Source organism: Gobius niger, assembly GCF_951799975.1.
Source record: "Gobius niger genome assembly, chromosome: 13".
NCBI classification, from domain to species: domain Eukaryota; kingdom Metazoa; phylum Chordata; class Actinopteri; order Gobiiformes; family Gobiidae; genus Gobius; species Gobius niger.
In genome coordinates this window covers 12,667,089-12,694,842 of record NC_136864.1, presented here as the reverse complement: position 1 = coordinate 12,694,842, position 27,754 = coordinate 12,667,089, and the positions used below count along the sequence as shown (strand labels likewise).

Here is a 27,754-nt window from a genome sequence, read left to right as displayed (position 1 = left end):
TCAACACTGCTTGGAACGTGAATCGAATTAAAGTGTGGGAAATTATTCTCAGCTCGAGGCAATCAGGCGTCAGGAAGGTCCCACTGATAACTGCGAGGGGTGCGGGAAACACAGACACACAGGAAATGCAATATAATGTATGACACGAGGAGGAAAACAGGAGGTGGTGGACGATACGGTACAGTCATAAATCAATCAAAAGGAAGTTTAAACAGAGAATCACATACAAAATGTAACTGGTACATGGCACATATCCCCAAAAAGTGAGTTCTAACTTACAGATTGTGCCACTTTTATGAATACAAAGATAAAACTTGAGAGCATAAACCATTTGGGACACATTTGGAGACAGCTGTTCACGCTGGCCTGCGTTTAGCATGTGGAAACTGATGGGAGCACCGTATTATGTACAGAGAAGTGCAGAATCTCAGCGAGTCCCCTGCTCTGCCTCCGCTCCTTTACCCGTGTGTCTTTGCTGCTTCAGGATTCATTCTTAGAAACTCGAGCGCAAACACACAAACAAACAAGCGGCGGCCGTGGCCAAGGCTATCCGTGTGCAAATCACAGCCGAAGCGAGGCGTCAGGGCGAGAGACGCAGAGAGACTCAGGGAGACTTGGAGAGAGAGAGAGCGCGCTGAGGGATAGAGGGAGTGTGACATGCTTTACAATGAGATCATTAACCTTGGGAAGAGGCCTCTGCTACATAAATATCCCACATGGAGACACACGCTGGACAAGCATGAACCGAAATGCATGTGTGGGGCTGAATCTGTATCATATTCAATTTACACAATGGACTAACCATAGACAACACTCAGCAGTGGTTCCCAAACTAGTTCATCCTGCTGTGGAGAATTCTACAGTCCAAGTCAGGTTTTAGTTTAGAGAAGTGCAATTTTGACTACTTTTTGTTGCTAAAAGTTAGATTGCGGTTTCTTACTGGTTTAGTCCTGTTATGAAATACTTTTACATCTTAAAAAAAAAAAAAAAAAACATAACAAAGACAGATTTTTGGAACATATTCAGCATATTTATTTACCAATGAGCCAGTTATAAATATTTAGTAAATTGTCAGTCAGTTTAATCAATCATTTACAGAGCAGTAAACGAGTCCCTTTGGCTAAAGCAGTAGGCAGTTCCGAAAGCCACAAAGAAAAATGACAACATTCACCAACTGAAACCAAAGCATCATGTGACACTGAAACAAAAGGCTCCTCTCAAAGTTCTTCAGTGTGACGCCACTAGAATCAATAAATCCTATGCTTTTCTGATAGTATTATTCCTATGGGAGTGTCAGACATAAGAATATTTTATTAGTGAATGTCATAAAATGCTGGAAGACTTTGATCCAGACGTAAATTCAAGTCATTAATAGGTTTAAGACCAATCTGGTAAATAGAAATATAAAAAGAGCTAATTTTAGCACAAATGGCTCAGAGCCTCAGAGCCCTCGCGGGACACGTTCAAGTATAAAAGTGATATGTGGACTGTATCCAAGAATATCTCTGAAGCTTGACATGCTGATGTGTGTGTTTCATGTAACAACGCTATGAATGTCAAACAAACAATGCAAAATCATATTTTAAATTAGAAGGATAGCTCTATAGGTCTTGTCCTATAGCTTCCGGAGTTTGCATAGAATCATAGTAAAAGCATAAAGGCTGACTTAATAAAAATAAAGTATTAGTTTTGACGTTAAAATGTAATAGCAAGAGTTACCTTATTATTACATAACTCACACAAATAAACCAAACTCTTCAAGTCCTGTATTCTATACAAATGCTACAAAGGGAAACCTTCATAACCGTTTCGAGACATATGAAAATAAAGTTGTCAGTTCAATAGTTACTTCATGCAGCTTGACCCAAATATTTTACAGTGACCTACAATAACATGCCATTAAATAAGCTGTAGTGTTAAATCCTTCATTCGACAAGAACTCCGAATTCACCCAGGCCAAGATTTAATACGATAAAAGCATTTGAAAAATACATAGAGAGAACAACACAAAATCAATATCTGGGGCCTGATTTACTAAAATGCAAGTCCTACTTAAAATGATCACTTGCTCATGTATCATTAGAAACCGTTTATATTATTCGTGGTACAAATCTGTCTCTAAGAGTTTATCAGAGTCAAAAGTCTCGACTGTTTTTTGCACCACTAAGGCAATGCACTTAGTAAACCAGGCCCTAACTGTATTAGTAGTAGTAGTAGTAGTAGTTGTTAGTGTGCTCTTTGTGCAAGGCCTGGATGAATTGAAATGGTTGGGTTTGGAAGTGCAGTTTCCAGATGAGTGTGCAAATCACCAACCCGAAAAAAAAAAAAAACCTTAACTATAGTTTATAAAAATGGAGCCAAAGCAAGAAAGAAAACAAACTAAAAAAAACGCTGCCAGCTTTCTCAGTAGTCGTGTGCACTTATTGATATCAACATTGGCAAAAAGTTTGAAAAAGTCCCTGTTTAAAAACACCCCACACACCGCATCGCCTGAGTCTCAGTCGCTCCTGAAGTCGTCCTGGCCGTGTCCTACTTCTCCTCCTTTCAAAGCAGGTCACTCCCATCGTAGACCACCGGCTTGTCTACGCTCAGGTGATACAGCACTTTCTTCGAGATGAATCTGATTAACGCATAAAACAAAGTGAGTTCAAGACGGTCTAAAGAAATCAGGGCAAAACCGCAGTGTGACAAGTGAGCTGAAACTCTCCCCTCGGACTGACCTGGAGAAGGAGTTGTCGAAGATGAGCGCGTATTCCCCCGGGTGGCGCACTTTCAGCTCTCCCTGGATGGTCTCTTTGTGAGAATTGCAACGGGTCAATGGGATCAGCACCTGGAGCAGAGAGAAGGGCGGCCATTTTGAAGAAGACAGATATTGAAAGCAGATGACGGCCTTTGAGGAGAGTGACTGTCTGACCTTGGCTTGTTCGAGCCAAGTGTCGGGGCGCGGGAAGTGCAAATTCACGTGTGATTTTAGGCTTTGGAAACAGCAGGATTTCACCCTCTGAGCTGGAAGAAGCCTGTGTAATAGTCGTGATGTATATTGCCGTAATGTACAATAAAAATAGGCTAAATGATGTAATATATCTTCATCATGGGAAGTTTTTAATAAGCCTTGACGACATTGATCATCTGTATGAACTTTGAAAAATAAATACATTGTAAATACAGTTGTGGTCTCCTTCACCAACCTTGTCTGTGTGAATAAAGTCGTGCCAAGTGAGTGAGTGGAAGGGTTGTTGCAGTTGTTCTCTTAACCGCCGCCTGAACCGATCACATTCGGCTTTATATATATAATGTATGAAGGCTTTAAAAAAAAAAAAAAAAAATGCGGCACAAACACAATGAAAAAGCAATGAAAAAAGCCACATAAAAGTGACAAGCAATGTGATGAAAACGCAACAAAAAAGTGACAAAAACCTGAAAAAAAACTTAAAAAGTCACGAAAACATGAAACAAAATGATGAAAAAGTGACAATAACATGATAAAAAGAGACAAAAACACAACAAAAAAGTGACGAAAACATGATAAAAAAGTCACAAAAACATGATAAAACATGATGAACAAGTGATAAATATATGATAAAAAGAGACGAAAACACAAGCAAAAAGCTACAAAAACACAACAAAAAAGTGACGAAAACATGATTAAAAAAATGATGAAAAAGTGACAAAAAAATGATAAAAAGAGACAAAAACACAGCAAAAAAGTGACAAAAACACAACAAAAAAGTGACAAACTTGGCCAAAACATGACAAAAAAACAACTAAAAAATAAAATGAAAAAACAACAAAAACGTTTCAAAAATGTGGCACAAAAGCAGCGATGTTACCATCACCATTCTGTAGGTCTTAGCTTTCAAGTGAGGCATTACACTGTTGCTCTCCAGTTGAGAGGCTTTTAGATTTGGGTAAAGAGGGAGAAAATGCACTCGGTTCAGGCGGGGTAAAAGGTAAATCAACTCGGAGTGGTGTGTTTCAGTCAGATTAAAGGAAACGATAACTATTTGTAATGACCAAAGGAGCCTTTTTACAGCATATATTGATGATTCTGTAAGCACAAGGCATTAATGTTTATCTAATGTCTGACCTTGGCCTGTTCCAGCGGCGTGTCGGGGCTCTCTCTGTAGACCACGCTGAAGGAGATGCTTTTGGGCTCAGAGGTGAAGGTCCAGGAGACTGTGGGGCCGCCGCTGCTCATACTCAGGGGGAGGCTGCTGTAACAACTGGATTTGATGAACAGCTCTCGATAACTGTCCCCGAACGCACAGATGTCGTCCAGTGAGAAGGGGACACACAGTCTGGAGCAGAAAATGTTACCACTGTGAGATGATCGTGACATGACAACGTGAAAACATGCTACAGTACAGGTACAGTAAATGCTGTTTTGCTACACAACTTGTCAACATGAAAAATACTCCAAAGCAATAACACAAAAAATGGATATGATTTAGGGAAGCCGTCAGGGTTGAACAAGTTTCATGTTTCACTTCCAGTTTAGCATTCAAAATGACATTTGAAAGGTTATTGAAAGTGAACCATCACAGCCCACTATAGTCGCACTCACGTGAGCTCTCCAGACTTGAGCAGGCTGATCTCAGCGTCCTGGACTGTGGTGCTGAGGTCCTCGGGCTCCTCTGAGGTGAGCTCTCCGGCACTGACACTGCTGCTTCTGGGACAAACAAAACAAAACAGGATATGTCATGTGTATTATAAGTTTTTTATTTTCTTTTTTATAATGGTGTCTGTGGAGCCCTCATGATACAATGAATATATCAAAAGCCCTTAATAAGAGTTTAAGCTACACCTTATTGACACATAAGTATTTGTTTCCCAAACTCGTATTAGTATTTTTGATTGAAATAAGTAAAATAGCCCTTGAATTTATTGGGTAAGTATTTTTGCATTTAATATAAGAAAAAAAAGAAAAGAAAAACAACCCATTGCACTTTAAATTAGATAATAAATCTCAATTTATCTAGTTTCTTATTTTAAAAGCAAAATACTTATTCCACAGGAGGAATTTCTTCTCGTCCAAATTACTCAAATCATACTTTCAATATATCTTTTTTTGTTTTTGCAATGTGGCCTAATGTACATGTTTTGCGAATATGGAGAAATACGTGACATCCACCCAGACACGGGGAGAATACACTCCCCAGAAAGGCCCACGTGGACCAGGAGTGGAACCCATGACCAGGTTGTGTTGATGTGACATAACATTCTCTGGAATTGAGCTAGTTTACAATGGTAAAATATGTCTTTTAACGGCCAAAAGGCTGATTAACGACGCCCATCCACATTAAACAAAATCTTTTTCAAACTCTACGGGCACATAGTTTTGACAGGTTCGGAAACTGAAGCCAATTTAATATCGATTTTTTTCTAATCTCATCTTAATCAAAGACGTGAGCTCATTTTTACAGACTGATTTTAATGCATTTCAGTGACTAATATCAGTTTAGACAAAAGAGCAAAGCAAAGGAAAAATGAACTGTCTTCACAAATCACATTAGGAGACAACACAGATGATCAAGATTTATTCTCACAACAAGCTCTGAAGAAATGCCAGAAAATAAATGGGAAAAAGTCTGATAGATGATGCTGTGTGTGTCATACTGCAGATAAGAGCGTGAAACTTACAGCTGTGCTGCCCCCTGCTGGCCGTGAGTGGAGGAGCTGGCTGTCAGGAATGAGTCACTGTCGTAGACTCCACTCACTTCCTCTTCAGTGATGATGTCAAACACTCCATCGTCCTGTTTCTCTGAAGCTTCAGCTCCTTCACGCAGACAAAACAGCTTCATTCACAAATATGAAGTTTATAGGTGTGATTGTCAAGTCTTCAACTTAAATATAAAGTGTTTGCAGTTTGACCCTGCCATGGTACAAAATGTCAAAACACATTGACCCTAATGCTGTGCCCACTGTGGAAAAACATTGGTTAAGATCATGTTTGAAGCTTTAGTCCACGTCTGAGTTTGCCAGTTTAGTCCAAAGCTTCAGGACTAAGGCTGAATTCACAGGCTGTTTTAGACCAGATTCAGTTGATGTTAAGTCCTGGTTTCTAAGTGAGATAGATAGATAGATAGATAGATAGATAGATAGATAGATACATTTTAGTAGCTAGTAGCTTTATTTGTCTTGGTTTAAAATATAGCTATTCAATTTTATTTTGGGGTTATATGCATATAATCACATGCATATACGTGATTGTATGCATGTTGTGCTTTTGACATTGATAGTGAGGTTCTCATTTAGCACGCCGTCTGTCTTGAGTATCGTTAAAGTAATGATAAAAGCCGAACGTCCAGTCCTCTGTCTCTGGTCTGGAAATAAATCAAACAAAATGTCCTGAAGTTTGCACCTGTCACCAGACTAGTGGCAGCTCTCCCGGCCTGCAGCAGCCGATGGAGAGGAGTCACTGGGGTGTTGCTGTAGTTCAGCGGCTCCTCCTGCGGGTGGCGCTCTATCACTGCGCTGTGCTGGTTGTAGCAGTCGAGGCAGCAGCGCTCTTTGGTGCCGCCCTGCTGTGTGGTGACGGTGTTGCTGCAGCAGTAGTAGCAGAAGGGACGCCCACACAATCTGCCACACAACAAGAGGTCGGGGACAGTTAGAGAAGCACAGTTCATTTAGAACGCAAATAAATGAATAAATATAGAAGGAAGGGAAAAGAAGGCATTTTGCAAAGCAGTAACAATGCAGTTCTATAGAAGTATGCAAATCTTACGTGACTATATGCAAGAGCTCATTTTTGAAGGCAAAAGTATTCGAGAAAAATACCCTTTTACTAGAGTGAAGGCACAAGTAGTTGTGTAGTAACTGTGTAGCAATTGGCAAATCGCAAACCCTACAATGATTTACAGAATATCATTTCCTTTAAAAGCAACCACAGATCTGTCGCACATTAAGGGCTTTTATTGTTTAAAACCTGCTAACCCCAAGTCCTCTGTAAAAAAAATTTAGCAGATGAAATGAATGCTTCTGAAGTAAATGACGTAAATTCCAAATCTTGTAAGCCGTGCAGCCGTTTTGAATAGTATTTACGAATAGTCTTGCCCTTAATAAATATAACCCAGCAACAGGAAGTCAAATTCGAACTTGTTTGAAGGGCATGAGGCAAATACGCACACACATGGCGGCGCATTGAGACGCAGAACAGTTTGAGTACAGCCTTGTCCTTGTAAATTATATAGTTGATGGTAAATAGGCATAAAGTATAGGGATTCTAGATACCAATCAAGTCAATCACTACAGCCTATTTTTGCATACTTTAAAGGGACAAAATAAAATTTTGACCATACAATAACGTCCATGTGCCTTGTACCGGCAGAAATGGCTGAATCACTGCTTCCCGTTTTCCACAGTTGGTAGCTGTTAACATGGTAAGAGGAAGGAAAATAACCAAGAAAATACTTCCCATGTTTCCTGGTAAAATACATTACTGGGTTAACATTGCAATTAGTCATATCATGTTGAAATAAATTAGATATGTGCACCACATCTTTTCCAGCCCAATACCAAGTGCTACCAAAATGTACGTTATAAACACGAACGCTTTTACAGCAAACAATAGTAAGACGACAATGACCAATTTTCAATACCAGATTGCATGACCTTCTTGTAAGCCCCTCCCCCCTCAGCACCTTTACAGTCAGTAAAAGTTTATTTGAAAACAGCCAACTCAGACTGTGACCAAAACTCTCATCTACGTACCGTGCCCTAATCCATCCTGTGCACTTTCATTATGATCATCTGCATTTCCCCTGTGTATTCACCGACTCTGCGGCCTCACTAATTTGAATTGGACACAGCTCTATGGTTGATAAGGACAAGGACAGTTGCCAAATGCGTGTTAGCGTGTGTGTGTGTGTGTGTGTGTGTGTGCCCGTCCCCATCGCTGACCTGCAGGTGTACTTTCGGAGCCAGAAGCTGAACGGGCTGAGGCAGGACAGGCAGTGGTTGACGTCCCGCTCCGTCTCCTCGTCCCGAAGTTTCTGCTCGAACTCCAGGGCATCTGTCTTCTGCCACATCGCGTCCTTTTCCCTGTGGAACACGGGGGGAGACAAAAACAATGAATATTTACTGCCTTTACTGTATAAAAGACAACACCGTGACAGGGAGCTGCTGCCGCGTTCAGGCGCTCCGCGGATGAACCCAGCGTTAAGAGCAGATGGGGGTGAGCTCAGATGTTGTGTGGTATTTTGTAGCGTTATGTCTTACTGCATGACCTTATTGTTGAGGTTTCTTCAAGGTTCAATGTCAAGAGGTCACACTCAGAAACATTTTACTTCAAAGTGTCTTGCCCAAGGATACAACACTACAAAATCCCTGCAGTCTTTCAGGACATGGATAAATAAATGTCTATACCTGATGAGCTCGATAAGCCTTTCTTCTAAATTGATTTTGGTTCTGTAGAGGTCGTCCAGCTCTGCCGCCGTCTTCAGATCCACGCTCTTTTTGTCCTGCGTGACTCTCCGTAGATTCTCGCTCATCTCCTGACAAGCGTGTTCCAGGGCCGCTCGCGCTTCTTCCGACCTGGAACAAATCCCATACGCAACACGATCAAATGCGTTCCATGGAAGAAAAAAAAAAACAAACAAGAAAAAAAAAAAAAACAGGGCTTTTCAAATTCCCCTTTTGTCGCATTTGCATGAGCTTAAAAGATGATTTCACGAGATCTCGAGCATCCACAGCACAATCATAGCGTGCTACAATAACAATAAGGAAAGCAGTCAATTCTGAATAAACAAGATTAGATTCGTCTTTCAACAGGGCTTTAAATGAGTCCAGAGTGTGTGATTATGAATACTGTATCTCACCTTGATAAATTCCCTTTCAGATAGATTAACTCATTTTCTTTCTGCTGGATGAGATTTTCAGACTGGGCCATCTGGATGTTTTTCTCCTCAATCTGTTGGCAATATCTGTGATTCTGGGCCTGCAATCAGCACGGCAAAGCGAAACATTAGTCCTGCTTCTTTGGATGATACGCTCGTGGCCATAAAGTTACGAGGGAGCCAATAAACACAATGCAACGGCAATTTGCGCTTGGATTTGTCAGGCGAAGGCAGAAAGACTGCATGTAGGTACATAATTGGTTTGAAAATTTATTAGACCATCTGACACTTCTCAAATATTATCCTTCTCACAAAAAAAATGTATCCCATATTGCTGGGTTTGAACCTTTAAAAATAGATCACGCGTGTTGTTGTTGGTGAAGAAAACAGTATATCTTGTACAGCGCAATTACAACTTTAATTTGTTGTTACCAAACAGCGTGTTTAAAGGTGACTGATGTATTTTTTTTAGGATGCATACACTTTTACAGTCGACTTCTCCTTCTCTATTCGTGTTAAAATAACGTTGTGGTCATAATGGTATAGAGGCACTTTTCATTTCCTACCTGTAGTTCACCCAGTCTGGTCTTAAGGTCTGCCACTCTTCCATTTTCCGTCTCTAGCTGTACTTTCACTTCCTGTAATTCTCGATTCAAGCTCTGCAACAAAGAAGATACAACACACCGCTTTGGTACACAAACAGAAGAAATCACTGCACATGTGTTTACACTGAAAAGAGAAGGGAAAGTCATTCCAGTGTTGTTCTAAAAGGTCTGACGTTAAATGTTGCTCTTTAGGGTAGATTTGATTTTAACCGTTTACTATTGTATTGTTTTTTGCAAGTTTAATGTTTAAATACTATAATAATAACAAATTGTTTTTATGGACTGTGCCACTAATCCCAGAATACTAAGTAGTGGGTTTAACGACATACAGTAGTCAGCTCTGTACCTGTATTTGTTTGGAGTGGCTGGTTTCCTGCGTGCTGATCTGAAACCTCAGCGCCTGGACCTCCTCTTCGCTGGTCGCCCGCAGCGCCTCCGTTTCCCCGTGGCTCTGGCTCAGTTTGTGCTCCATCTCGTGCTTGGTGACGCTCACAGCTCCGTCGGCAGCGCTGATCTGATCGAGGAGCTGCTGCTTCTCCTCCTGCAGCTGCTCGACGGTGGCATTCAGAGCGTCCATCTCCTCGTCCATCTCCTCCAGCCGCGAGCACAGGCCCTCCAGCCTGAGCCGGGCCTCTTCGTTGTCGGCCGTCAGCATGCACACGTGCACCCCCATCTCCGCCATCTCTGTGTTGGCTCGGTGCAGCGCCTCCCTGTTGATAAAAATCATACAACACATTACACACAACAAGCCTTCTTGGGGCGGGGATACAGACACAGAAACCATTGCTGTACAATTTTGGGAAGATGCCGCTCACCTCGTATCACTGTGCTCCACACAAAGCACATCATAGCTACGCCTGAGTCTGTCCAGCGCATCTCTGGATGCCGTCACCTCCGCGGCAAGCCCCACTCGGGCCTGAGCCTCTCCGTCCCTCTCCCTTGTCAGCGCCTCCTCTCTCTCTCGTGACCTTAAAATGTCATCCACGTGCGTGCGGTTCAACGCCTCCACTTGACCCTTCAGCTGCTCCTCCGAAACCCTCAGATCCTGCCTGGACGCCTCGGTCACTTTCTGCAAGGCCTGAGCTTTCACTTTCTCCTCCGTGCATGCCTGGAGCTGGCTCCTGAGCGACACGACCTGCTCTTGCAGCCTGTGCATCTCCGTCAAATTCATCTCGAGCTGCGTTTCGGCGATCACCAGCTTGAACGGCGCTTCGCTGGTTTCCGCCTTTTGCGTCTTTTCGTTGCTTTCCGCCGCGCCCTTTTCACTGTGCAGCTCGGTCATTCTCCCCTCCAGCTCCACCACTCTGGCCTGGAGTATCCCGCCTTGCACCGTCTGATCTCTTAGCTTATCCTCCGTTTGTTGTAATTTTTCAAGCAAACTCTCATTACCCTTTTGAGACGCGCTGACATTTCTTTCTAGCATCGTCTCCCTAGCAACTAATAAATCCCGCTCATCCCGAATCACCGCTAACTCTTTTGCCAACAAGGACCTTGCCTCTGAAACATCCATTTTTTCCTGCTCTATTCTTTTGAACTGTACCTGTAGCTCATCTCTTTGCATTTGCATCTTTTGTGCACTCTCCTCTAGATGTAAGTTTTCCACTAATAACTTCTTTTCTCGATCTTCCACGCTCATGTTGGCCATATCGAGCCTTCCTGACAAGTGCTTTTCAGACGCTCTCAACACGGACAGCTGCTCCAACATTACGGCCTTGCATTCAGACAACTCTTTTATACCATCTTCGCTCTTTTTAACGGTTAGTAGCAGCTTGGCGTTTATTTCTGTCAGAGTGCTACACTGGGCCTTATAGTCCCCGATACCGTCTCCACTTGAGGGCATTTCTGTAGCGCTATGACTGCCTACATCGACATTTAGTTTTTCTAATTGTTCCTCTAAATGCTTGATCCGCTCCGAACTCGCTGACAGCTCTTTTTCTCTAGTTTGAAGTGTAATCTTTAAATCAACAACCTGTAACTCTAAATCGTCGTTTAGACTATGGCCGCCCCTTTGCTCCACTTCTTCTTGCTCCTCTTGTAACCGCCGCCTCAGCTCCTCGGCTTGCCTCTCTCTGCTCTCCAGCGACGCTTGCAAACCGTGAAGCTGTGCCCTCAAATTTCCCGCCTCTTTCTCTTTCAGCGTTAGCGCCCCCTGGATGCGACCAACTGCTCCTTGCAACTCCTCCAGCCGCTTTAGCGCTAGCTCCCGCTCGCTTTCCGCCTTCGCTTTCACTTGAGCTAGCTTCTCCTCGCAGTTTCTCAATTCGCCTTCTTTGAGCTTAAGTTCATGGGACAGGCGTTCGGTGCGTTTCATCCTGTCCTCCGCCTCTCTCTTGGCCTCTGTCCTCTCCTGTTCAGATATTTTCAGTTTGTCCAATAGTTCCTGCATCTTCCGCGCTGAATTGCAGTAGCTCGCCGTTTGCTGGCCCTTTTCCTTTAGAGCCTCGTCGAGTTTTGTGATGAGCTCCATGTTTCTGTTCTCTGCGGCGCAAAGTCGGTCTCTGAGCTCACATTTCTCTTGAACGTTGATCAAATGATTTTCAGTGTATTCCAAAGACGACTGCTGCACTGCCAGTAGCTGCCCTTTAAGATCCTTTATGACGCTTTTCAGTTCGCTAGCCTCTTTGTCGAGTTCTTGGACTTGGGCCACAAGCTCTTGCTGCCTGAGTTCAGATTGGTCCAGGTCGAAGCGGAGGTTCTCTGCTAAGCTACAGGGTTCCGCTAGTTCGCCCAGGTCTCCCAGAAGACTGTGGCCAATGTCAGGGATGGCAGGAAACTCTTGGGCCTGACAAAAAATACATAAAATAAGAAATAAGGGGAAACAATTATAATAGAGACAGCATGGAGCCATTCTGTCAGAGTAAAGCTCATTCATAATTCACAAGACGTACCTAGGGCTGGTGTCTGTGCGATTTTCTTTGTCTTAAAAAATGTTAGACGTCACATTGCATGACGTTTGGATTGTAAAATGTTGAGCTGCACAATCGTAGCTACGACCAAAGTTTATCGTAGAGAATATCACGCTACATACAGAAGGCGTATGTTTAGCTGAGGTGAGTGCCATATGCTAGCCGTGTTTATTTCTGCGGAAAAGTGCAGGGAAAGTGCTGTAAAAAGCGGAGTCAGGTCCGCTCATGCCTGGCCTCTGTTATCACTTGTTCTTGCATCTCAGGGTGCAAGAACAAAGTTTTTAAAAAATACTACAGATTCCCTTCTACAGACGGATGTTGTGAAAAAGCTGAACAGCACCGGCTTACATCTAGTAGATAATCTATTATTTATTTATTGATCAGTCACAGTCAAATAAAATACAATAGTAACTCAGCCTAAATGTAAATATAACGTGGCACCATTTAGCCCATTTCAATCTGATGCATGACAGTGAAAGAAGTGGAAAGTGGAAAATGCTATTTACAAAGAGAGTGAATACATATAGTATGGTCTATATTTTGTATTTCATTTTCTACCAGTTGCTTTATTAATTAACTAAACATATCGGCAACATGTCAACAAGCGAAGAATGTTTATGTAAGGTATGTTTACCATTGTGCTTCAGTACAAATATGTGATTACCTGAGACAAACTGCTGACCAGACTGTTGACACTAGAGCAGCGGCTGGGAGGCCTCCACGAATAAGCACAAGCCGACCCTAACGTCCTCCTACAACAAAACAAATATCACACAATAACATGAGCCATTCTAGTGTCTAATTGAATAATATTAATGGTGCAAGTCACAGAGAACTCTATTCAGTGTCTGCCAAGCGATTAGCCCTCGTGTATGGGATTGATTGCTAGACCATTTGTAAGGTGTTTGCATGTTCCCTGCATGCTGCACAGCGGTCGCTCAATGTTACATTTAGAACACGCTCTGGCGAAGTTAGCGCAGTCCTAGCTTCACCAGAGCATGTTCTAAATGGTGAATCTTCCTCGTTGCCTTCAGAGCGTAGCTATGCTTTACTGCACAGTAAAACAAACCGCTATCTGAAACCATTTATTCCAATTATCTGACTCCCAAAGTCTCTGTGGTTTTATCTTGTCTGTAACTCAGGCTTTTTACTGTGCAATTTACTATATGTGAGCTCTATTTGTTTGTCATTATGTGACTGTTTTTAGTTGTGTGTTTTTCTCTGCAGCTCTAAAACAATTGCCACAAGTGGGATAAATAAAGTTGTTTGAATCGCAGAGGACCAAGTTTTCTATATGAACAATAAAGTGTATTAAAAATAATTCTGTTGTATAATCCTTTTAACAAATGGTATTCAAATGGTGGTGTTCCTTTAACAAAACAACAAAGTAGTATCACAGTATCAAATGTGTGCTGTGCTAAATGTATCATAGCTAATTAGTCATTAATAAAGAAAACAAAATTATTATTATTCCTCTTGATGAGAAGTCATGCAACATAAAACCCTACATCTAATTGAAAAAAACATCTCTATTGACTTTTTCCAGGTCAGTAGCTCTATGTTGACAGCGTTACACCACAGCGGCACAAAGACAACACACGGCTTTGACAGTGTAAGTAACACACAAACATAAAGATAACAATGGTCTGTGAATGTTGCACAAATTGATGATGCGGAAGTGAAAAGTTTGACAAAGGTGCTGACAGCAGAAACAGGGATATTACTAACAGACTGTCAGCACCTGCACATTTTTACACGCTGCAGCAAAACGGAGCTGTGAATGGGATCAGATAATTAACTGTTACTTCAGGCTGTGAAAAACCAATAGTGATTTCCCCACTTTTGACATTTCAAATTAGCTGTTCTGCAGAGACGTGTTATTATTAATTATTACGCCCACCGTCAGGTCTATAGTGCAGCGCGTCATCTCAACCAAATGGAAGTATTACATTACAAGGGATCACACAATTGTATTAGTAAAAATTTGGACTACTATCTAATTGCATGTTTTCTGACAAGTATTGCAATTTCAATTAGAATTGCACTTTAAGTGAAGGTTATATGTACAGTTAACAGTACATATATTTAACACGTCGAGGAGCATTATTATTAATTGGAGGAAAAAGAATCCCATGCATTTCTGAACACATTTGTAGATAAACAAGGTTTTGCAGCTTTTACAGATAATAGGACCCCATGGAGGCGCCGTTATGTTTCCCTTTAAAGGAATAGGCCAGCATTTTTACATACTGAGATATGTTCTTACCGCGCAGTAATCTTCACTTTACTGTGCGGATGCCACATTACTCCTGGTATTACTACGCCTTACAATATAGTCCCCCCTTTTATCCGCTTAGAAAATCCACATTGTTTAATTTTGTGTAATTATACTTTGTAGTGTAACACTTCACGTAACCATATTTAAATAGGGAAAACGTGGAAGAGCTTGGTAGCTTCTATCTTGATCTTTGGAGCTATAGTGGAGAGGGGGAGAGGCTAAATGCTAACGCCGTCTGCGCTGTGTTTACGTGACTGAAGGCACGGGTGAAGACCAGACATGTCCTAAAGAACTCGTCAAAGCTAAGGTAAGAACATATCTCAGTATGTAAAAACGGCCAATTCCTTTAACTGAATATTCATGTAACATTATTTTTGCTAAAGTAACAATATATGGAGCTTCTTTCACCTCTGTAAGAAGGAACTCGTTGACTCTTCTACAAGCAGACATAGTGTACAGTTGATTACCTAGCGAAGCTTGGCCAGTCGGCGTCGAGGTCGTAGCCTCTCGCTGCAACGTCAAATTGGATTTGGTTGAGCTCATAAAGGTGGTTGATGATGTCACTCGTGAGGTGGGACCTGAGGAAGGGACTCCGGGCATAGTACCAGTCACTGTAAAGACAAGAAACATGTAAGTAGCAAATGCTTATGACAACACTTTGGGCCCGATCTTGTGCTTCTAACACAGGCTATAATATTTTGTGCTTGTGTTGCTGCCCTTCTTGACCCGGTCTCTCTTGTAAAAGAGATCTCCAGGCCGGTGAGATGGGTCCTTAAGATAAGTCCACATCGATGGGCTGAACTAAATAATCCACTCATCCAAATCTCGTGCACAAAGAGAGGCCAGTGACACGATTTGCCAAACACAGACAACAGCTATATAAGGTTTTCTGCACCAGTTGGAAACAATGGTGGTAATGCTATTAATCAATTAACTTAAAATACATTGACTTGTTCTATTTTAGATTCTTACGCTGAGTAATACTTCCTATTCCTATTCAGAAATACATCAGTAAGCAAATACTGTACAATACAACCACAAGAAGTTTATTTATTGCATGTAAATCTGTTCACGCATAGTATGCAATAATAATCACTATATTTTGCTAAAAAATGTATAGTACACTAATCATGAAATATATAACAGACAAACATAAGACAGTGTAAACATTACGGCCAACTCTGTTTTCTGGAAAACAAAATTCAAACCAAGAAGAGAGGCTTTTCACTTCCTTTTACTGTCAAACCAAGTAAGAGTTTATGACAAAATGGAAACTGAAAAACTGATGTGTTTTACCTAGTGACCTTCTGATTGATGAGACACTGCTGGAGCGTGTCGGCGAGTCGCTGGTGAACCAAACAGTAACGTATGAAGGCTCTTCCTTTACCCAGAGACGTCTTCAGCTGGAAACACACAAAAATCACACATTACATCAAAAGTCATCCCTCTCCAGACCACGTCACAATGTTATGACTGGGAATCATTAAAAGGCACTGTGTTTACTACATAAATAAATGGCAGAGGGAGGAATTTAAAAAAAAAGCTACAATTGAAAAACTATGAGCTGCCCCAAGTTCATTATCAACTCAAACACAAAACACACATACTGTAGAATCCTAAATAAAACAAACTGACATGCAATCCTGAAGAAACTTTACCCCCTCCCAAAATGAGTTCAGCAATGATCATCTGCATAATGTAACTGCCTGTAAAAGCAAAACTTACAAACTCTGTAATTAGGCTGTTTACACTGAAGTGCATTAGCCAGCTAATTTGCCCATAAAAATGAATGATTAAAGCACAATGCCATATGGTACAGTGGCGTCATTAATTCAGAAATAATTAAGTCAAACAATGCCCATGTAAATTGTCTTTTTAATCATCTACACAGTACAGTATTTAAATAGTTGAAGCTGAAAGTCGGCCACGAACATACTAAAAACCCCTTTTTTTAAGCTAATTGCATTATTTTCTTTTTTCTTCTGAATACATTTTCCAACATGAAGACAATACTACAAATGAGGTGGGATTTTGACGTGTGATTGATAAACAAGAAACAGTTAGCAGTGTAACAGGCTACATGTGCAACAACCAATGTAAACAAAGGCACAACATTAGAAGCATCAGTCCATTTCTCTCTGAGCGATATTTTTGAGCTAGTTGCTATATTCCCTGTTTTATAAATGTGCTATTATAAAACATTAAAATCACAAGGATAAAGATGCTATTTTCACATATACAGACCACTTTCAGGTCTGTAACTATGGCAACACACTGCACTGAACTGGCGAGCAGATACGTTTTAGTATATTAAATAAACTCTATACAAGGTGATCCATACAAGGCTCTGTCTGTTCCCTTGTTTGTTTGTTTTTCAGTAAAAAACAGTGAGTGACTAACAGTTTGCTGACACTGTTTCCACTGTTCTCTGTGATGAGTGATGAGTATGTAGAACCCGAGCCAAGACTTTTGTTTAACTTGAGTAAACAATGTTGCAGAGCATGAAGGAGGACCATTAATCCGCAAGTCTTCCAAGCATAATAGTAAGCGTAAAAGACTTACCACATCCGAGTCCTGTTTCAAAGCAATGAAATCAGCACTATACTGTATGTCAGGACAAGCGCAAGGCGGCAAGGAAATTAGCAGCAGTGTTACAAGACTGACCAAAGGATTATCACTTTTACAGGCGGTACAGTATGGTGCTTGTGTCGGGTTGTGTGTGTGTGTGTGTGTGTGTGTGTGGATAGGAGGCCAAAGGAAGACGAGCAGCGGGATTACCTCAGGGATGGATTTAACAAAACGGATGCCATCGTTAGCTCCTTTGATCTTAATCAGGCACTCGCTGAAGTAATCCCAGTAGTCTTTCCTCTGACCAAGAAACGTACTCTTCTCTTTCTGGTCAAACTTAGAAAATACAGATATACAGAATAAAAGATTAAATGGAAATGGCACAGCAAATCTCAGATGTATAGCAAAGGGAAATTGAGTGAAAATGGGTCATTGTTTTCAGATTACCATTACCTGCAGTAGATATTCGAATTTATAAAAGAATTTGCGCAGGTTTGGGCTGTCATCTGTTATCGGCTCACCACACTCTCTGTGCTCTTTACTCAGCTCCAACACAGCTTCTGCAATTAGTAGATTCATCGGATTAGTACTGATCAGTTTTGTGAGGACAGGGATTGTCGACTGATATTACCATAGGATGACAAGGCCCAAAATAGGGTGATTGAAAGTAAGGGTCCACACAGCCGTGAAAGGGCATGTGGCCCGAAACGTCACATAAACCTATGGTGTAAGAAACTATTAAAAAATTGGGAGCTTTCACTGTTGTGCGGACCCTTACTTTCAATCACTGTATTCTTATTATGAATCCAGCACACAGGTTTTATTGCCTTTGGATGTACGTGCCTATTTCTTTTCATCCAAAGGCCCAAAATAGGAACATTTCTTTGACCCAATAAATAACATTGAATCTGTTAAAATAGAAGATTTTTTTCTTTTTATCAAATTATACCAAAGCAGGAGGAATTATGAATCCTAAATCAGCACCAAAATAAGGATAACTGGAGCAAAATTAAAGCAGGACTAAGTAACTCGTGCACCCTAGAGGCCATAAGCGCCACTGCAGGTGTCGTAGTATGTTGCGTTTTAACTTAATAATTGTCCATGAGAGTAAACACTATGCTGACAGAAAAGACAAAGGGAGAGAGGGATATTGTACATCCAATTACACAATGGAGATAAAAAAAAAATCCTCAAACGTGGCTGTAAATACTGTTTAAGTGGCGCTAGCCCGCAGTTAGCTTTGCTCGTTAGCCTGATAGCTTCTTCTTCGTGATTCCATTAGTGTGTATTGCGCCTCCGACCCGGTGGCAGTCAAGTTGCAAGCATGGTTTTCTGGCCAGAGACACCAGGGGGAGATGAAAGACCCCCAATCATCCCATCAACACTTGTATGACCCCCAGAGGGACTACGAAAGGGATTTATTAAGGTAAATAAGTTACTTAGTTCTGCTTTAAGAAAATTGTGAAGTAAAACTTTTGTAAGTTGTCACGCTTTTTGTTGTAGGCTGTAAGCGAAAAATATGTAAAACTTAGTCAGATGGAACTTTTGCACATTTGCAATACTGTGGGTTTTTGCAATATGGATAATGCTTAACCTAATATTGCAATAACACAAACTTGCCAATATATTGTGGAGTCTTAGGCAACCTTTCATGTTTCTGTCCATTTTTAGTGCTCTTGTTTTTGCTATATTTACATCATAGAAATAATCATCAATTATTAATCAATCAAATGGAAGTATTACATCAGTTGTGTTTAAGGGAGGATTAATTGTGTTCTCAACAAATGATTTGCATCTTGTTCAAGCTACAAATGTACCTGCTTAACATAGTATTAACCCTTTGAAAAAACCAATAGCTACAAACTTGTTAGACCATAATAGAAATGTGTTTAGTGTTTACCTTGGAGATCTCTGATTATCCTCTGCAGCTGATTATCTCCAACAGAATATGAAGCCATTCTCAATAACAGGAAAGAGCTACAAAACAGCATTACACATTTTTACACATGATACCACAAAGATCAGCAAACGTAAAGGTAAAGTACTGGCATGGATAGTGAGGTTATAATAAAAACAGCCCAGTAATTCCTCACTTTAATAGTCTCCTTAAAAATGGGAACTCTTTCATCTCTGTCTGAGCAACATTTAATTAATGTTTAATTAGCTAAAGCATTAACGGGTAGTTTCCGATTAAAATGAATCATTGGCTGCACTGTAGGACCACATGAGCTAAGTTAAGTTAGCAAATTATACATCACTGTTAGGCTGAAATGAAAAGGATAAAAAGAGTGACAGCATTCCCAGTACAGGCAAAAATGTTCAGTGCAAGGTTTTCTACCACCACGGCCCAAGAAGTATAATAATATCTCATAAAAACAGGCTGAAAAGGCTTTACATACAACATAAATATCGTTGTACCTAGCAACCAGCAGCCCACAGTTGCTAGGACATGGCACCTGCTTCCAACCGCAAGTCTAATGATTTTTACGAAATATTTGAACATCATATTACTCCGATCTAGTGGCAAACGATGCGAAACATGTAAATTCCACAAAAGGAAAATAATAATTAGAGAGAACACCTACTTGATATGCAAAATAGTCCGAGGTGTAGTAAAGCTTCACGGTGATACAGCACGAGCATGCTGTCTGTGGGGCGGGACCAGCGGATGATTGACAGCAGTGTCAGCCAATCGTGGTCAAGGTTTGGTTGCGCGACAAGTGTAAATAAACAAACGTGTTCTCAGCGTAGCATAATGCTCTGAGTGACCTAAAACCTGAGTCAACAATGGGTTAAAAAACACTTAAAATAGGGGTAATTCGAAAGGAGTGTCTGTGTATTTTCTGTCTGAATCTTATGGCCCACAATGCTATGTTATTTGTGATTTTATTTTCTCATTCTCTAACTCAGAGGTGACTTTAAAACCACAATGCAGAACATTGTTGGTCATATGTTGCATCATCACAAGAGCCATTAAACTGCAGTAAAAGTCACAACATAAACAAACATACCTGGGATACCAAAACGCTCCTAATGATCAGATAGAGACAGTGTTATTTTTTGGCTGAGTTATTATAATACTTTTTTTTTAGGCATTCAGGCAGTTCTTAATTTGATCCCCCGTTTTTTTCAAGGTAAAGGATGTGGGAAATATTTAGAAGGATCTGACAAAAAGAGATCTCATATAATGGTGTTTAATGAGAGTGTTCTGGCAAATGTTTTGGCCTGAATCCAACACATCAGACCAAAAGTGTTGACAGGGGGGCTGACACTTTATTTTGCACACACCCTTGATACTTTGTACCTACCAAATTTATTACAATGTAAAGTGCTACAGTATGTAACAAACTGTGGTAAAGAGGTTAGATTTTCGGCCCGAACCCGGCCCAAATTAGTTTAACCCTCGCCTTAAGCGAGCACATTTTCTCCAGTTCAGCTTTACCCAAATCTAAAAGCTCATAATGGCGAGAAAAAATGAGATGGAAATGAGGATGGAAACGCAGCAAAAGAAGCATCAAAAGAGCAAACACAAAAAAAATGGACAAAAAAGTGATGAAAAAGCAAAAACAGATACAAAAATGCTAAATAAACGCAATGAAAAAAAGCAACAGAAATGCAGCAAAACAGGCGACAAGATAGTGATGAAAAAGCAACAAAAACGTGACAAAATAGCACCAAAAATATGACAAAAAAGATACAAAAAATCTTGGATCGTTTTTGTAGGTCTTAGCTTTCAAATGAGGCCTTACACTGGCAAGCTGTAAGCTCCAATCGAGAAGCTTGTAGATTTGGGGCAAGCTGAACAGGAGAAAATGTGCTTGGTTCAGGTGGGGGTTTAGAGGTTAATTAATACGAAATCTGATCATAACCTACTTTAAAATAGAGGAATAGTTGACTACCCTTGTGGAAAGACAACTTTGGTAACAACTGTTGTTACTGTGACTGAGCGCAAGGTTAGGGTTTCTGTCTTATGCCTCACAGGGATGCGCCGAAAATGAAGGCAATAAAACAGAGCAGTAAATATGACACTGTGAAGTTCAGGTGAGTTAAGTATCCAGGCAAACAGAATGTCCAAATAAGCGGCGCGGGTGTCCCCTGCATGGCAAGGAAAAACTCAAAAACCCTGGGGGAAAAACGAGAAACAAGAAGGAGAGATCCACTCGCATGGACGGACAGGCTATAGACCCAGGGCCAATGGGAGTCCTTCAGCATTTGACGCTTGGATGAGATGCCTGACTTTTATGCACTTTAATTTTTCACATATTTGATTCTGCATGCATCTTGTAAGGCATCTTGCGTAGTCATGCAGGGTGTGTCTCTTTTTTGACGATCTGAAAAAAGCAGGCAGGCCAACTCTCTGTTCAACTTTTCTGACAAGTGAAAGCAGTCGGTGTCTGTTCCAGCTGTGTGTCCCTTTGCTCGCAACCAGAGTGAGTATTTTCATATTTATTCGAGGATTATCACATGCAACGTAGAAGAAAAATATTTAGAGACAATAAACAGCTTTTCTGCATATCGCTACACATGCAGTTTCTGTGGTTCCAAGTAGCAAATGAAAATAACTTCTCACATGAATCATTGTCTTTATTTAGGAAATGAGTGGAGCCCCGTTATACGACTACGATGATGATTACGCAGACGAAACGTGTAACAGCTCAAACACGGTGGAGTTCGGCAAAATCTTCAACCCCGTATTCTTCTCCATCGTGGTCGCCCTGAGTGTCTTTGGCAACACTTTGGTCATCATCATCCTCATCAAATACGAAAACCTCAAATCCATCACCAATGCCTTCATTTTCAACCTGGCCCTCTCAGACTTGCTCTTCACCACCGGTCTGCCCTTCTGGGTCCACTACCACTGGACCGGTGCCTGGACCCTTGGAGAAGCTGCCTGCAAATTGGTCAACTTCATCTTCTATGTCGGCTTCTACAGCAGCGGCTTCCTCCTCATCCTCATGACCATTCACCGCTACATAGCCGTGGTCAATCCCCTCTCGGATGTTGTTTCCACTACAGGCCTGTACTGCGTTTTAGCACCCATTGTTGTCTGGGTTGTGAGTGCCGTTATAGCTGTTCCATATGTCATTTTCACTCAGAAAAATGAAGATGGTTTTTGTGGTTATGTTACAAATACATATCCCTTAAGCTTTTGGGGGATCTATCAGCAACTCGCCCTGTTCGTAGTTACATCGTGTGTCTTCGTTTTCTGCTACTCGCAAATCATCTGGAGGCTGCTGCATCCGACTCGCCAACGCCGACAAAGTAAGACCCTCAAAGTGATCTTCACCCTCATGATTGTGTTCTTCGTAGGCTGGGCACCGTACAATGTCGTCACACTCCTGCAGTACACAGGCGACGACGACTGTGCGAGACACAACACGCTTAATTATGCGCTGAATATTTGCAGACTTGCTGCTTTTTCCCACTGCTGCCTCAACCCTGTGTTTTATGTGTTTGTTGGAGTCAAGTTTAAAAACCATTTGATGAGATTTGTGAAAGATTTGGGACGTAACAAAAGCTCAGTGCGAAACAGCAGCAGCGTCCGCAGCCGACAGAGCAGGATGACAGTTACCTCCATCACGAGCGGTGAGGAGATGTCACTGTGATGTCACTGTACGCTTTTGATGTACAGGACTTATCAATCCCTTAAATAGCATTAAACGTTGTGTGAGTGTAGTAGCATGATCAGAATGAAGATGGTCTTCTTTTGCTTCAGAGAAACATTTCTCATTATTATGCAGTGTATATTATTTTCTCTCCCTTTGCTAATGTACGCATACATTTTTATGCTTGAGAATGACTCAGTTTTACATTCACTCACTAAGCCTTTTATTAATTAAACAACTTAAATGAAGTCTGTGTAGGTTCTCAGTCGTACAGGAGTTATCCATCCTCTATAAAGCTTCTTGAGTCCTCTTCTGTGCTCTGTAGATGAAGTGTAGAACGTTTCGCCTCTCATCCAAAAGGCTTCGTCAGTGGACTAAATTCTAATCAGTCCGCAGACAAGATATAGACCACAGGGAGGAGTTTAGCTCGGCTAAGTCCCTTCCCTCTATTAACAGCTAAGACTGAAACTCAGGTGTGAGTTAGGTCGACAGTAGCCTGGTTTTACCAGACCCTCGTACTCATTGCGTTTCGAACAAGGGTCTGGATCTTCACAATTGAGCTCCGTTATCAGGTGGGAGGGGTAAACTCCTTTGAAACGATTGGATCGGACTTTCGCTAGCGTTTGGTCGTGATGTATGTAATGCGCCCGAGTGAGTGAAGCAGCTCAATCATAACTCTATCATAACTCTATCATAACTCTATCATAACTCTATCATAACTCTATCATAACTCTATCATAACTCTATCATAACTCTACCATGACTCTTGGAGCATTCCTTGCACATTCCAAGGCTTCAATTTCAATTTCGGTATATTTGGGAGCTGAGCCAGAACGGATTGAAGAGCTTCCAATACTTTCGTATCCGCCGCCATTGCCAAACTACAACCAGCAAATGCGGCACAAATGCTTGACGTCACCTACAACACCCGCCTACCCGCTCGCTGAATGGTAGGTTGAAACCGATGTAACGCGGCCACTGCGATCAGACCCAGACGTACATGTAGGGAAATTATAATTCAGTTTACAGATGGCTAAGGCCAGGCTAGGCCGACAGGATTTAGAACCACAAAGATGATCACCTACAGGTGAGAGTAGCACTTAATAAAGGGGAGGGACTTAGCCAAGCAGAACTCCTCCCAGTGGTCCATATCTAGTCTGTGGGCTGAGCTTAAACTTTAGACCACTGATGAAGCCTTTTGGATGAGAGGCAAAACGTTCAACACTTCAACTACAGAGTACAGAAGATGACTCAAGAACCTTCATTGAAAACTTGAATGAAGATTACAAATAACATCTGTTTTTAGCTTGTTGTATAGACCGATTGTAAATGTTACAAACTTGGAGCTGATTTCTTTACAAATGCACGTACAAATCATCTTTTTGTTTCTTCTGTGTAAAGTGGTCAATGTTCAAAACTAATATAATCTGTCTTTATGGTTTGTAATACGAGCAATGACAAATGAAAGTATGTTCTTCAATATGACTGGGAATAAAATATATAGCACACACATAAAGCACTCTCTCAGCCTTGTGAACAGGAGACAGTTGTTTGCGACTTTTATCATGCAACACCGTAATAAAAAACAATCAAGATATAATTTATACTTCCCACAATGCCAGTAAACGCAAACTCAGCAGCATCGACGGTAGACAGCACGTGGGCATGCAAATGTATCAGTCCGGTGTCATTCGTGTGTCGTACTGTAAATCTTTAAACATGCATAAAGTGTCCCATTGGAGTGGCTTGTATGCGGGGCTCTATGGGGGGCCTCATTGAGGGAAGGGGGGGGCCCGAGAGGAGCGGGTGGGACAGCTCACTGTAACAGCTCTCAGATGTGTCTCTGGGGGTAGATTAAGCTTAATTAACTAAAGCATCCAGCACGCTTCAGTGGATGGATACAAGTCAAGGGCAGAGCAGTCGCACATCCCCGCCATGGAGCACAACAAAACACAATTTCACACGAGTGTCGAAAAAAAGCAGGTAGAGGAACGCTAAAAATAACGCATTGATGGCTTGGCATGAGACTCTCTTCTGTTGCATAACATTTTGTAAAACTAAATTTATGTTGGACGCTTTTTGCACCTGCAGGGACAAACAATAACTGAGTGAAAATAATGCTTTGGGATTTGTTAAGCACTGTTTTTATTAACTTTACTGAACCCAGGCCAACTTGGATTCTTTAATTAATCACTTGTTTGTTAGTGGCCACATAATCCCATCCCACATAATATGACATTTACCTGCCAAGAGTATAAAGGTAAGGGGTAAGGCAGTCTGTGTGTTCCTTATCCTCTATGTAGTTTAAACATATGCCCATTGGATAAACAGGTCTTGGACAAAGCTATAACTATAAAGTTTGTCGCCTCTCACAAAGTGGCAATATTATCTTTCAAAAAGACTAAATATCGGCTTCAAATTGTGTTCCTGTTGTAATGCCGCCTTATAGCTTTGCATTAAAAGCGCATTAAGAGTGTGAATTAATAATGCATCACTGAAATAAAGGCAAAAGACAAATAAAAAATTGAGCCCGAGCAGATCATTTAAAGGCTCCCATTTCTTATCTCAACGTCTATCTCTTCCCGGATCATTTTCTTAGCAAATGATGTTGTTGTTCTCTCCTGTTTTTAGCCACGAGCTAAACAGCTGTTGTTGTTTTCTTATGCAGCATGCTAGTGGCCTCCTCTCCCTGCTCCTCCTCTCTCCAGGGCAGACCAGTATCCCGCCTTTTCTACATGCCTAATCCCCCTTATCTATAACCATAATTACTGCTACCATATGTGAAATTAATTGATAGCTCGCAAATGTGTAAATGTGTGTATTTGACTGCTAATAAAGGCTTATTGCGAGTTAATCTGTACTGTCAGGGAAGGCGCGTGCAAATCGATTAAGTGTGTCAGCCTTATCATTACAAACAACTGTTTTCATGAGCAAATATAGATGACTTAATCCCTCTCTGACACACACTGGCATGTATGACATTCTGGTGAAGCAGCTCGTTTTAATCATGTTCGTCGTGGGAATCAAATGTATCTGCAGCAGGGATCAGGTCCAGTGTAACGGCACAGGCACGAGCGTCAGCCTGTATGCTCTCAGTCGTACAGGAGGGATCCATCCATGAAGGTTCTCGTGTCGTCATCTGTACTGATCTGTGCAAGTGTTGAAGCTTGTAATGATCTAAAGCTGCTATAGTACCACCAACTACCACTTTCATAAGGAAGGTAGGCTAAGTGTATTATATAACACTAGTTTTTTGTTTTTTTCAACTATGTTGTCTTGTTGTTATTACAATCAGCCATAAACAGTAAAAAGTAGTGACCGAAACAATGACTCAAGTAAAAGTAAAAAAAAGTAAATTGTGTTACCTGAGTACTGTGAGTAACTGTTTGTGATTAAAAAAAGTCTGATCTATTTATAATGACGGCATAAATTGTGTGAAACAAAGCAAAAAATCAGGTGGAATTGGTGATATTTACAAAGAGAATTCCAAGAGAAAATGAAATCATTCTAAAGAACAAGGAGCACGAGACGATCTACATCTATTGTAGCTCATAATGAAGCCGCTTAAATATTTACTCGCACTCAGAATTATTTTTACTCAAGTAAAAGTACAGATACTGCATTACAATTGTACTTGAGTAGAAGCAAAAAGTACCGTATGATAAAACTACTCTAAAAAAGTACAATTTATTCAGAAAATGCCTCTGGCTAAACATTGTTGCTGTTTTTTAGAGTTAATTCTTTTTATAACATAATTTACTCAAGTCTGTTTTTACTTTATTTTCTCAATTTTGTAAACTACTTAAAGAAACGATACCTTTATTTGTTCTAGTTGTGGAATAACATTTGTTTTGTCTTTCAGTATATTGTTGACTCAGACATTTGTATTAATAATAACAATAATGCATTTGTTTTATATATAGCGCTTTTCTGGACAATCAAAGATGCTTTACATTGCATTCACTCTATACTTGGTGATGGTATTTGTAGCCACAGCTGCCCTGGGGTAGACTACGGGAAGCGAGGCTCCCAAGCTACGCCATCAGCCCCTCCGACCACCACCAACCACTCACTCACCCAACGGTCTCCCATCCAAGTATCGACCAGGCCCTTCTCTGCTTATCTTCCGAGGTCTGACGGGATCCGGTGTATCAAAGGCAGTGTGTCCATCAGATGTGGCCATTTGTGGGAAAAGCATCTAATTCTAAAGCATTTGCATCAATTTCATGAACTTGCAGGCGAGTTTTCCTGCCTTTCTGTGACAGTGACGCTGAAAACTAATTCCTGTGTAGAATTCGGATGATACGAAGTATGTTATCAAGTTAGAAATGAGTTTGAACCATAGCTAACATTTGAAGTGAGTGGCTTCCTCTTTCATTGTTTGTGTTTTTATTATTATTTATATACAAATGTATATACAATATTTTTAAAATCAAGTATAGGGCCTTTAAGTAACTATTTTGTACATTTACAACGTGCCCAAACAGCTGCTTTAGGTCTGGATTGGCGTGAATATGCAGGCCCGCATTTCTCCACCAGAGGGCACATTGTATTTATCATAGACCTCCTCCATGATATTTCTCTAGCGACTTCTTTATCAGTTTATTTAATCAGAACAAAATCACAAATGCTCGCACCTGTCTTATTAAAAGACAGATAAACTGATCCAATTAATCTCCCTCTTTGTTAGAAACTTTTTGACAGACTGTTCCTTCACTAATACCCACCAAATCCACCTGCATCTTACCTGTGCTGTGCGTTGTATTTTTTTTTTTTTTTTTTTTGTAAAGCTCGCCTCTCGCGCTTATCCTGCTGTCGTAGTGGTGATTAACTGCCACAGAGACTTAATTAAGCGCTCACACATCTGGTTCGTCAGACTGGAGCCAGTGCGGAGGCTCGTGCTCCTCTCTGTCCATTTGATGTTTCAAACCGAGCGGCCGCATGTCTCTCCATAAAC

At 41.0% G+C, this 27,754-nt stretch overlaps 2 protein-coding genes across 2 annotated transcripts; one reads left to right on the top strand and one right to left on the bottom strand.

The window, feature by feature from the left end:
• Window positions 1–1,231: 1,231 nt before the first annotated feature.
• On the bottom strand, window positions 1,232–19,858 carry fyco1b (FYVE and coiled-coil domain autophagy adaptor 1b). The gene is made up of 19 exons (XM_079569672.1): window positions 19,777–19,858; window positions 19,092–19,168; window positions 17,645–17,751; window positions 17,402–17,527; window positions 15,920–16,026; window positions 15,091–15,234; window positions 13,010–13,097; window positions 10,255–12,221; window positions 9,786–10,149; window positions 9,401–9,493; window positions 8,817–8,935; window positions 8,365–8,532; window positions 7,900–8,040; window positions 6,362–6,579; window positions 5,641–5,776; window positions 4,565–4,669; window positions 4,088–4,298; window positions 2,721–2,830; window positions 1,232–2,620 (listed from the first exon to the last, which is right to left on the bottom strand). The coding sequence occupies exons 2-19, from the start codon at window positions 19,147–19,149 to the stop codon at window positions 2,545–2,547; spliced, it is 4,338 nt and encodes a 1,445-aa protein (XP_079425798.1). The 5' UTR covers window positions 19,150–19,168; window positions 19,777–19,858; the 3' UTR covers window positions 1,232–2,544.
• Window positions 19,859–21,559: 1,701 nt separating this feature from the next.
• Window positions 21,560–22,797, top strand: LOC306973054 (chemokine XC receptor 1-like; the record flags this gene model as incomplete). Its single annotated transcript, XM_079569862.1, has 2 exons — window positions 21,560–21,621; window positions 21,784–22,797. The coding sequence occupies exon 2, from the start codon at window positions 21,787–21,789 to the stop codon at window positions 22,795–22,797; it is 1,011 nt and encodes a 336-aa protein (XP_079425988.1). The 5' UTR covers window positions 21,560–21,621; window positions 21,784–21,786.
• Between the last annotated feature and the right edge of the window lie 4,957 nt (window positions 22,798–27,754).

Coding starts and splice junctions, on each gene's coding strand:
- fyco1b (XM_079569672.1), bottom strand. CDS start 19,149: ATGGCTTCATATTCTGTTGGAGATAATCAGCTGCAGAGGATAATCAGA. Junction 17,752..19,091: donor GATAATCAGAGATCTCCAAG/GTAAACACTAAA, acceptor TACTAATTGCAG/AAGCTGTGTTGGAGCTGAGT. Junction 6,580..7,899: donor CTCCGAAAGTACACCTGCAG/GTCAGCGATGGG, acceptor GTTGTGTGGCAG/ATTGTGTGGGCGTCCCTTCT.